At 39.6% G+C, this 12,020-nt stretch overlaps 1 protein-coding gene across 4 annotated transcripts in view; it reads left to right on the top strand.

The window, feature by feature from the left end:
- Positions 1-12,020, top strand: part of CAMSAP2 (calmodulin regulated spectrin associated protein family member 2) — a 137,013-nt gene that overhangs the window by 20,677 nt on the left and 104,316 nt on the right. For all 4 annotated transcript variants that reach the window (XM_067467569.1, XM_067467571.1, XM_067467570.1 and 1 more), the window contains exon 2: positions 7,934-8,193. In XM_067467569.1, coding sequence (XP_067323670.1) covers positions 7,934-8,193 — 260 coding nt within the window. The remainder of the gene's footprint in view (positions 1-7,933; positions 8,194-12,020) is intronic.

Consider the following 12,020-nt stretch of genomic DNA (forward strand, 5'->3'; position numbering starts at 1 on the left):
CTTTGGGTCCCCAGATGTTTTGGCCTCCAACTCCCAGAAATCCTAACAGTTGATAAACTAGCTGGGATTTCTGGGAGTTGTAGGCCAAAACGCCTAGGGACCCACTGGTTGAGAACCACAGCCCTAGACAGAGTTGCAGTTGATAATACTCTTTACATGTTGCAAAACGAAATTTAATAGTTTTCCTTTAAAAATTCATAGGATAGTTAAAATAAACTAATCATGATTGGGGTTTCCTCACAGGTTTGTCCTGGGTTTGTTTTGATAGCTCTTTTATCTTCATTCTGCTGTTATTTTTAATGTGTTCTCCCAACACTCCGGCATCTTCAGGAAACAAGTATATTTCTGTTTTGATCCCATACTGGGAGAAAGCCAGAATGTTAATAAAGAAATCTGATATCACATGGCATTGACGTTGTAAACAGGATGTCTCCCTTCATCCATCAATCAAGTTTTGTTATAAGCCATGACTAGTACTATAAAAGAAAAAGCATGCAATGAGATTGATCAAAATAAATAGGGAAGACAAGGAATAAACAGATTTCTTTTCACATGAGAGAAGCTGCTGGTTTCTCCCGAGGTTTGTTGAATAGAATATAGCAACATTAAAAGTAATAATCATTTCCTCATTTTCATCTGTGTTGCACCAGAACTTATTTGGGCATGTCACATAAAAAGAATGAATACTTATGCAAATCACAAGCCCTCTTTGTTCTGTTTGCTTACCTTTTGTGCCATAATAAACATATTTTGCATCTCCACAATATTGAATATCCTGTTTATGTCAAGTAATAACAATGCAAAGTCAATCCATTTCAGTTATAGGATGTTACCTAACAAAATGCAGACAAGTCCATGGAAGGTGAATACTTCTTCATAGTACTGTATATCAAGGGATATGTGTTTCTACAAATAATAATAATAATAATAGTAATAATAATAATAATAATAATAAAAAATCTTCATGGCACAGAACAAAACAAATTCCTTGACACATTTTTTCACTACCACAGGTGGTATTCTGATGTGTTTTATGGCAGTGAAATGACTCCCCGCATAAATACATATATTATGAAAGAAAGCACTTAGTCCTGCATAACTTACCTTGGGGTATTGTTCATTACTGATTTTTTTTCTTTCAGAAAAAGAACTCTAATGTATAGGCAGTCAGGATTGATATACTGCATGAAGCAGGGATGGTGAAGCTATGCCCCTTCAGATGTAGTCAGATTTTCCAACTCCCTATCATCGTGGCTTACTTTCTCATTAGGGTTTCAGGGGATATATTTTTTTATGTACAAAAATCTACATTTATTCACATACAACAATCTACATTAATGTATTCATGCCAAAATCTACATTTATTCAAATACAATCATGTCAGCTTCTTCTGGAACATCGTCATAATATTATATCAATAATATTTATTTATATTTAATTATATAGTAATATTACTATTTTGAAATTCAATGCATCTGTCGTATGTTGCAATAGATGTACTACCAGTAAATGCATCCATCTGGCTGATGATATAAACTGGGGCTTATTTTTGGGATAGGGCTTATTTTACAAGGCTTCTTAAAAAATCATGTTAGGGCTTATTTTGAGGGAAATCTATATAAATAAAAATGTAATGTTCATTTGTGGGATTAACAGAACTCAAAAACCACTAGACGAATTGTCACCAAATTTGGACACTAGACACCTAACAACCCAATGTATGTCCTTCACTCAAAAAACATTGATTTTGTCATTTGGGAGTTGTAGTTGCTGGGATTTATAGTTCACCTACAATCAAAGAGCATTCTGAACCCCACCAACGATGGAATTGAACCAAACTTGGCACACAGTTCTCCCATGACCAACAGAAAATACTGGAAAGGTTTGGTGGGCAGTGTCCTTTGGTTTTGGAGCTGTAGTTCACCTACATCCAGAGATCACTGTGGACTCAAACAATGATGGGTCTGGACCAAACTCTACACGAATTCTCAATATGCCTAAATGTGAACACTGGTGGAGTTTGGGGAAAATACAATCTTGACATTCGGGAGTTGTAGTTGCTGGGATTTATAGTTCACCAACAATCACAGAGCATTCTGAACCCCACCAATGATAGAATTGGGTCAAACCTCCCACACACAACCCCCATGTGGGCCACAGCAACGCATGGCAGGGCACGGCTAGTAGGATATAAAGAAGTGACCTGAATCTGCTTTCTGAGGGTGAAGATTGTTCTTGGCATACCTAAATTTGTAAAGTGTACCAATTTTTCTTCAGTGACTTTATAGGTGGAGGCCACTTAGTGCAAATGATGGCCATTCTTCTTTTACTCTCAGCTTGTGCCCATCTGTTCATGGAAAGAGGCAACCAAGTGGAAAATAAGATTTTGTGTAACCTCCTATTTTAAATGGTGTCATGCAGGACTTTTCACCCCCGCAGACAAGCCATAAATAATATGCAGGGACACGTTTTTTACTCTTAAGTGATAGTATGTGTTTTCCTCTGCAAACAAAAAAAAAACCCTATAAATTTAAAAGAAGCAGTGGTAGATTTCTTTAGAACATGTGAACAAAGTGAGCAGAACGAGACTGCAAAGGCAGTTCAATTTCCCACAGGGCAGTGTCTTTAAAAGAAGTCTGCTCTTGCAATTGTCTTTTTGGTTTCAAGGTGAACCTGGCTTTACAGTTAGGGAAGCAGAACTTTCTCTTGCCTCCCTGTCATCTCGGTCACTGGTCTTGGATTCCAGCAATTGACAAGACCTTGATGAAGACTTTCACTGCATCCTTACCTCCTCTCTCTTCCTTAGCTTAATTGCCTGCATCCACAGGCTGGACCCAAATTTGAGAATGGTTATTCCAGCAAATTGTTTTTGTTCTGTCGCACGCTGGGCCTGTAACAGCTGTCTTTTCTATAGGACGTAAACTTTAAGCCCAACAGGAAGCCAAGGTGCCTCAAAGAGAGGTTTCCAGGGATTTTTCTGAAGTAATGGTATTTAGAGTGTTTAATGATACAACAAAGTCTTTATTATGGAACACACAACAGATCTTCAATGGTTCAAACAACACTTCAAGGCTTTCTTAGTCTAGTCCTCAATGGACTGGTACCTGACTTTAATTAACTGTACTTTCTCTGTAGGAAAAAAAAACCCTATTTAACCTCTCCCAGGCTGTTTGCTATGTATTCCTCATCGGTGTGGGTCCTACTACTACGGATTCCAAATGCATCTGGGTATCGAGTAGACCTACCAGCTGAGGCTTGTAGATATTTCAGATGGAGTTCCGTTGATCTGTAGTGTTGCCCTCCCACAGAGAATTCTTTGAAAACCTCAGGGTTGTTTTTCCTCTGATTGCTTTGAGGCTGAGAGGCTGTGAGCTCTCAGCCAGAGCCTTGGGATCTTTTCCCTGGAATTTCTGTTTCTGTTTTCCTGGATGTTCTGGAGAAAAGAAGCTTTTCTACGGGATGAGCTGGTCTGTGTCCTATAGTTTATTTTCCTTATGAGAAACTGACCAAAAAATGGTTCCTTTCCCTCCCAGAGTCCTGAACAAGGGGCAGAACCAAAGCTTACTTATGATGGACAGGAGGCCTGCCCTATGACTGCAAACAGATAACAGAAAGAAAATAAAGTTGGAGCTCCTGGTTCAGACGTACCAGCACAGTTTTATTATATTTATTATTTATTTACAGTATTTTTATTCCGCCCTCCTCACCCCACAGGGGACTCAGGGCGGATTAAAATGTACATATACATGGCAAACATTCAATGCCATAGACACACAACATATATAGACAGACACTCAGTGGTTATTAACAATCCAGTTTTTTTCATGAGGGTAGTCTGACCACCAGGGGAGCTGTCGCTTCACCATCCATTTGTGACACTGATGAAGTACTTCCTCATTCTTTGCATGCTTGCTGGAGATTTTTATGGCCTCGTAAATTAGTTAAATTAGCCTCCCCACATAAGTGATACCTAAATTTCCTACTTGACAGATGCAACTGTCTTTCAGGCTGCAAAGGCCGACAACAAGCTACACAAATTGGTCAGAAGCTCACTCAGACCCGGGCTGGCTTTGAACTCATGACCTTTCGGTCAGTAGTGATCTTAATGCAGCTGATTCCCAGCCAGCTGCGCCACAGTCCATAGCAAATCCCAGCCAGTTTACCAGTTGTTAGGATTTCTGGGAGTTGTAGACCAAAACATCTGGGGACCCACAGGTTGAGAACCACTCATCTGTACAAACATCTTGAGAATTTTTCTGTGTTCTTTGGTAGTATCCCCAAAGAACTACATGTACAACTAATCCACCATAACATTTCTTATCATGTATTCTCTAACTCACCTAACAATGTTGTACTTCTGTGCAACATCTTTCCACCTGGTACATTTTGGATCTGTTTGATTACAGCAACTCCAGCCAGTATAAGACATAGTACCATTGATAGAGAAAACTATATTTTGAGTAGGGAACAGGTTTTTAATTATTTTGACATTTTCCCTTTAGTGTGGAAAATAAAATCTTTTGTTAGTTGTATTTATAATTACCAAGTTTTATGGCGTCTAGGTTTGGGTGTATTTCCTCCTATATTTTTAAGATTTGCAAGAAGTTTAGCAGTTTGCATAGGACATATTCCACAGTCCTTTTATGTACTCCTTTAGGTATTGGCACAGATACATTAGGTCAGGGATGTAGCTTCTGCTATACTGACATTTTTGCTGCAGAGCTGACAATTGGCCATATTATCTGGCACTGGTGAGGATAGACCAAAACATCTGGACAGCTTCAAGTTGCCTACCACTGTATTGAATAAAAGAAGAAAATACTCTTTGTTGATCTTTCCTGTTGCTAAGGTTTCACTGTTGCTTGTGGTTGAGTACTCACTACTGTCTTTCCACCCTTAATTATGCTCATAATATACTACTAGTCTGGCTAATGTTCATTTTAAAGTAATGTCATGTTCTGGGCTTGCTTTTGTAGGGACAGAGCTTGGAAGTACTATCCTTCAGGCAGTGGTCATGCTGACGAAGATATTTCTGTTGTTCAAATGTGTGTGTGTGTGTGTTTTTCCAAGCACTGAAAGGGTTACTGTCCCTGACTTTCTACCTTGTCAGCTGTGCAAACTTGTGCCAATTACTTGACAGAAAGTGCATCATGTATATGTCTTGTCCGTTTTCTTTAAAGGGTTTTGGGGACATGGATTTCCATATAATTCTGGATCTATTTTGGGGGCTGGTGTGGCCTGCAGGAGGTCTTAAGTGGGAGAAGGTAACCTTCTGATCTAAGCATTGAAAGACAAAATAGCCCTACCCAAGTGACCAAGAGTCACCCATCAATTTATTGCAAAATCTAATGTTGCCTAAATGATTTTACCCAGAAGTAGGTAGCCTGATCCCATCTAATCGGTTCCCTGTTGTTAATAATAAACAGATACTGTCTGGGATGTTTTCACATTTTATAATTGCTATACATATTTTGTAAGGAAAATGCATTAAAAATCCAAAATTTCCACAGTGATAAAAATGATAGCATTCTCTTACAGTATTTATTTATTTATTTATTTATTTATTTATCGTGTCAGTGCAACCAGTCGATTATATTACATTTCTAACAGAACAAAGCAAAAAAAAAAACAGACAAAATACGAAAATTGTGAGTTTGGTAGTTGATTAAATGTCCTTTGACCAGTATCTGGCCACTTGGAGTGCTTCTGGTGTTGCTGCAAGAAGGTCCTCCATTGTGCATGTGTCAGGGCTCAGGTTGCATTGCAGCAAGTGGTCAGTGGTTTGCTCTTCTCCACACCCACATGTTGAGGATTCTCCGAAGGTTTGCTCTGCATCTCGTGGTGCCAGAGCGCAGTCTGTTCAGCGCCTTCCAAGTCACCCAGTCCTCTGTGTGCCCAGCGGGGAGTCTCTCATTTGGTATCAGCCATTGGTTGAGGTTCTGGGTTTGAGCCTGCCACTTTTGGACTCTCGCTTGCTGAGGTGTTCCGGCGAGTGTCTCTGTAGATCTTAGAAAACTATTTCTAGATTTAAGTCGTTGATGTACTGGCTGATACCCAAACAGGGGATGAGCTGGAGATGTCTCTGCCTTGGTCCTTTCACTATTGGCTGCTACTTCCCGGCGGATGTCAGGTGGTGCAATACCGGCTAAGCAGTGTATTTTCTCCAGTGGTGTAGGGTGCAGGCAACCCGTAATCATGCGGCATGTCTCATTAAGAGCCACATCCACTGTTTTAGTGTGGTGAGATGTGTTCCACACTGGGCATGCGTACTCAGCAGCAGAGTAGCACAGCGCAAGGGCAGATGTCTTCACTGTGTCTGGTTGTGATCCCCGGGTTGTGCCAGTCAGCTTTCATATGATATTGTTTCTAGCACCCACTTTTTGCTTGATGTTCAGACAGTGCTTCCTGTAGGTAAGAGCACGGTCCAGAGTGACTCCCAGGTACTTGGGTGCGCTGCAATGCTCCAGTGGGATTCCTTCTTACAGTATGTCTAAATTTTACAAGCCAAAAGATATCCCCCATAAATCATGCAACACCATACAGTTCTTCTGTTAATTCCTGAGCTTAATTGTGTTCTCTAGAGTGGATCAAGAAAAGATTTTGGACGCCTGTGATCTGGTCCTCCCACATATTATATGTGTGTGTGTGTGCGTATAAAGTTCACAGCTGCTTTGAAGATCAGGGAGTAGGAAATAGTAGAATAATCTTCCAAACTCAAGCTGTGATCTGAAACTGTGCAGCCCAGACACACATTGAACATCTGAATAAGAACTAGTCGAGACTGACTGTCTGGTCTTTGGAGGGTAGTGGGAATGCACCTCACTTGCTTTTTAAAAATCAACCCTCAGTATGGCAATATTCCTCAACCCAAGGTCCTACAGATGGCTCAAAAATACAACTATCCTCAAATCTCATGATGGCTAGAGTTGGTGATAATGATGATTGCAATATGACATATCTACTGGTCCATCAGATGTGGGGTGGCTGGTGTATGGTAATCCCTTTACAAAGTGAACCTAATTTAGATGGTGATTACTTTTAGTGATATTTACATTTAGGAAACTAAGCAGGGAGACCACAAGGGAGCACCAGGTGATGCAGTCTATTTTCAGAGAAAGGAACTGACAAAACCGTTTCTGCGTATTTCTTACCTGAGAAAACAGGTGACTTGAAGGCATATATCATATATGCATACATATTTGCACATCGACCAAACCTACTAAAAAGCCAGTCTATTTATTTATTTATTTACAGTATTTATATTCCGCCCTTCTCACCCCGCAGGGCGGATTACAATGTACATATACATGGCAAACATTCAGTGCCATAGACACACAACATAAATAGATAGACACAGTGGCTATTTAACATTCCAGCTTTTTCATGAGGGTATTCTGGCCACCAGGGGAGCTGTTCCTTCACCGTCCATTTGTGACACTGATGAAGTACTTCCTCATTCTTTGCATGCTTGCTGGAGATTTTTATGGCCTCGTAAATTAGTTAAATTAGCCTCCCTGCATAAGCGGTACCTACATTTCCTACTTGACAGATGCAACTGTCTTTCGGGCTGCAAAGGTTGACAGTCTAGGGCTGTGTGTAAAGTGGTTGGCCTGAAAACCAACTTGAAGGGTCCCATTTGCTGCAAATTATGGGCTACTGTGCAGATCAAAATCAAAGACAGCATTGTCATCCCTCTTAGTACAAAGTTAGTCCTTGTCAAGCTTTGCGAGATGAGGAGTGAAAGCTGCTCTTCTAAGCTGAATGTTCCCCTTCATTAAAATTATGGAATCTGGAAAACTGCACCTCTGTGTCGTAATAATTGCAACACTGTTCCTGTGTGTTACAATTCTTTTAATATATTCTGCCTAGGCCCTTTTTCTGACAATTAGACTCTTTAAAAATATTCAAGGTGTTTGTCTTTTTCCCTTTCTAGAAAATGTTCCAGAGGAGCTTCGAGAACCATTTTATACAGATCAATATGACCAGGAACATATTAAACCTCCTGTCGTTCATTTGCTGCTATCTGCTGAACTCTACTGTCGTGCTGGGAGTCTAATTTTGAAGAGTGATGCTGCCAAACCACTCCTTGGCCATGATGCTGTTATTCAAGCCCTGGCACAAAAAGGCCTCTATGTCACTGACCAAGAGAAACTGGTAACGGAGAGAGACTTGCACAAGAAACCCATTCAGATGGTGAGTGTTGGCATTCGATGTTGGTTCCTAAAGCAAGATACATTTTCCCAGTAATATTAGTACTACAATATTTCTGTTTTAAGTTTATACTTGCACCTGTATTAAAAATTATTTGTTAAATAATGTGTTAAACCAAATTACATTATTTTTGCAACATTGAAGTAGGGAGGTACAAGAGTTGGAAGCACTTTGTTCTAAAGCTCTTACCCCCAAAACAACTTGTCTGCTGTTGCCAGTTTCGCCCAGCCACAGGCAAATTGTGCAGCCACAGAAGAATCCGGGGAGTGATCCTGTTTCCACAGGGTCACAGCTACACCAGGAACGCCTGGTTTAAAACCCAGAATGAACTGAGGGTGCATTGTCAGAATTCTTTGCAGTGCACAGCAATTCTGTTGCTCATCATGGCAGATGCCCAACGCTGGCAGATGAATAGCTGAGGAAAAAGTTCCCCGAGGGTGGGAAGTTCTGAGAAAACAACTGGTGTATGTTGTGTTTCTTTTTATTGCTCTGTGGTTAATGGCAATGTTTTTCCATTTTTAAAAAGAAGCTTACAAAAGTACAGATAATACAAATGTGTATTTCCTTTCTCTTTTTTGAGATTTTTAAAATATTGAGTGCAAAGAACTATAAAAAAGAGTATTGTGTGAATGTTTGCAATCAAGCTGTCATACAAAGAGTTGTTAATTTTGCAGAAATATAAAATAAGGGCAGCTGTACAGACAATAAAGTGGCAGTTTCCGAGGGTATTCTTCTGGAATAAAAGCTGATCTGGGGAAAAAGGGAAGCAGTACAAATATTACAATATACAAAATGTTTGGGTTGCTGTGAGTTTTCCAGATTGTATGACCAAAACTCACAGCAACCAAGTGATTCCGGCCATGAAAGTCTTCAACAACATATGGAATGATTGTTTTCTCTGTATTTGCTTCTCTGTATTATTTCTCTTCTTACTCTTTTTTTCTTGGTTGCCTGGGATTTTGTTCAAGATCCCTGGCAACATGAATAAAATACCTTCCTGAATGTGTAACACGTTGTCACTACCACTGCTGCAATTTATCAATTATATATCTGTTTTCTTTTGCCTTATGGGCAGATTATACTGAAAAGTGAAATGTTACTAGAGAGATGAGATGTTCAGAAACTTGGAAGCCATAGGAAGACGCATCCACTCCAGATTCGTTTTCAGACAAATCATGACATTGATATATGCACCACTCATTTTCGTATCCTGTGCTTCATTCATAACTTGGTTTGCATTGGCATTATTCAATGTATTTTTGAAATTTAAAAGTATAAAGGCCTTGTACAAGCAAAATTGTGAATTTGCTGTTTAGCAAACCAAGAGCCATAGACTGTTTCACCCTGTGTTGCCTACGCTTGTGTACAAGAATGTATCTGAAGCCCCCAAAGCCCCCCCCCCCCCCGAAATTCTCCTGATGGTCTGTGAAAAGGCTTTACTGGTACATTATTTAAACTGTTACGTTTATTCATATCATCATCTGATCACCATGCTCAATATATCTCATATATATTGGGGTAACTTGGGGTAACGATACAAAAGGTTTGCTAGGGTAGACCCACTTTCACTCAGACTCACCCCCCCCCCCCCAATCAAAATCCTGGCTATGGGCCTGCTTGTGTATCTTGATTTTTTCATGTGAGTAAGAGAAGGGGGGGGGGGGGAGGAAAACAGAAACCAAAAATTGTATAATAAGCAGTGTGAAGTTTATTATTTGGATATCACAATAATAAAGGTTAGGTTGACTGTATAAGTGGATTAAAAACTTAATATGGTGTTGAAAATGTTGAACTCCATAATATTGCACCAACATAATCAAAAGGCACACCCATACTCTTCTCATTAAGAAGACCACAGTCACAAGGTGCAGAAATGCATCTTGGGCTTTGAGTATTGTGTATATTCAATGGATGCATAGAAATTATCGTTGATTTGTGTAGAATAGGGATGCGAATTGTGACGCCCATAGGTTGCTTTGAATCTTCATTAAGATCACCCACAGGTTATGCTACCCCCTTCAAAAATGGATCTGAAAAAGTATTTTCTTGCAGGAAAAAATGTTTAAAACAAGTTGTGAGGCTGTACATAAATGCGCTGTAGAACTCCATACCTAAATCTCAGAATAACCTGAAATGTGACATATTGTTACTTCTGGTTGCCAAGATTATGAATTGCAGCTCCACAGAGTTCCAGAAAAGCCAGAAATGGGATGGTTTAGGCCCATCCTTGCTGCAAACGGTCTTACATACAGATCTCCATATTATGAATTAGTCGAGCCTTCACTAAATAAACATTTCAGTTATTCCTTTCCCCCCTTAAGTTTTGTAGGTTTTTTTTCCCCTGGGCCTTCACATTTGTAATCCAAAATTGTACTTTTGTGGTTTCATTTAAGCAGCTACCGACTGAGTTATCTCCTTAGTTGTAGCATATGCTTACTAATCCTGTGACCTGGGTTTTCAGCTTTATGAATAACAGTGGCTTAATTCAATATGATAAATAGCACTAAACACAGATGTCTCTCACTAACATTATTTATTACAATCTCCTGGAACACAAAGCGGCATATGGCTTTAATGGCCAGATACTTAACCAAATAGAAACTGTCCTTGGCTCTGGAGGAGAGAATTCACATACCGACTAGCTAGAGCATTCCCTTCTATCCTTCCACAAGGACTAGTATCATTAAGGCCTTCTGAAATTGGGTTTTAAAAGAAGCAGACAATGTCAGCTTCTCTAGGAGACACACAGGAGGCACATAACCAGCAATCCCCATCCTTTTGTTGTACATATTGTGGATTCTGTTGAATGCTTGCTATGTTTACTATGTACTTCACTGACAAGCTACTATGTCTTGTAGCATTTCCTAACAGGATGGAGGAAAACCAGAATGGGTTGAAGGTTTCCTCCTTTGGTGTGTTTGAGACAAACAAGGAGTGTTTAATACCTGTACTGTGGGAATTGCCTGAGGCCAGTCTCATCACTAATTTCTTTCCCACAAGTGAAAGCAGACTAAAAACAATCCAGGAGTTTCTGACTGGCAAAAATGAGTTCTGCCATGGAGGAAATAATGCATAAATAAAATATTTGTGGTCTTTTGATCATGTGATTTAGACTGCTCACCTTTGACTTTTACTGTACAGCCATAATAACATTTTTCCAGAATTACTGTAAGTTTTTCGGGTTGTATGGCCATGTTCTAGAAGCATTCCCTCCTAACGTTTCACCCACATCTATTGTAGGCATCCTCAGAGGTTGTGAGGTCTGTTGAAAACTAGGAAAATGGGCTTTATATATCTGGAATGTCCAGGGTGGGAGAAATAACTCTTGTCTGTTGGAGGTAGATGTGAATGTTTCAATTGTCCACCTTCATTAGCACCGAATGGCCTACCAGAATTGCTTCAAACCTTTTGCATGTGGATTGTATCCTGTGAATTCAGATTCTTGAATTCATAAACTCTATTGAGACAACAGGATGCAGGTTGTTATCAGGCCTCTGTGTCTGTATGTTCTCTCTTTTACAAAGCTGACATTTCAGGTTCTGTTTCTCGAATAAATTATGCACATTAACAGCATTCAAATAAAAGCTGTCAATACCCATTTTAAAAAAGTAAAACAACAACAACGAAGGATTAGCAGAGGTCCAAGAAAAAGTTTCAGGAGCAGACATCTTTCCAGGACAGCTTAAGTAGAAGGAGGAATACTAGGTACTTAATATGTTTTTGAGTAGCAGCTTTACTTGACAGAGAAGCACTTTGTCCTAATATGGGAACTGTGGTTGTAAGATGTATGGAGCGATAATGTAAATATT

Source organism: Anolis sagrei, chromosome 4, assembly GCF_037176765.1.
Source record: "Anolis sagrei isolate rAnoSag1 chromosome 4, rAnoSag1.mat, whole genome shotgun sequence".
NCBI lineage: Eukaryota > Metazoa > Chordata > Lepidosauria > Squamata > Dactyloidae > Anolis > Anolis sagrei.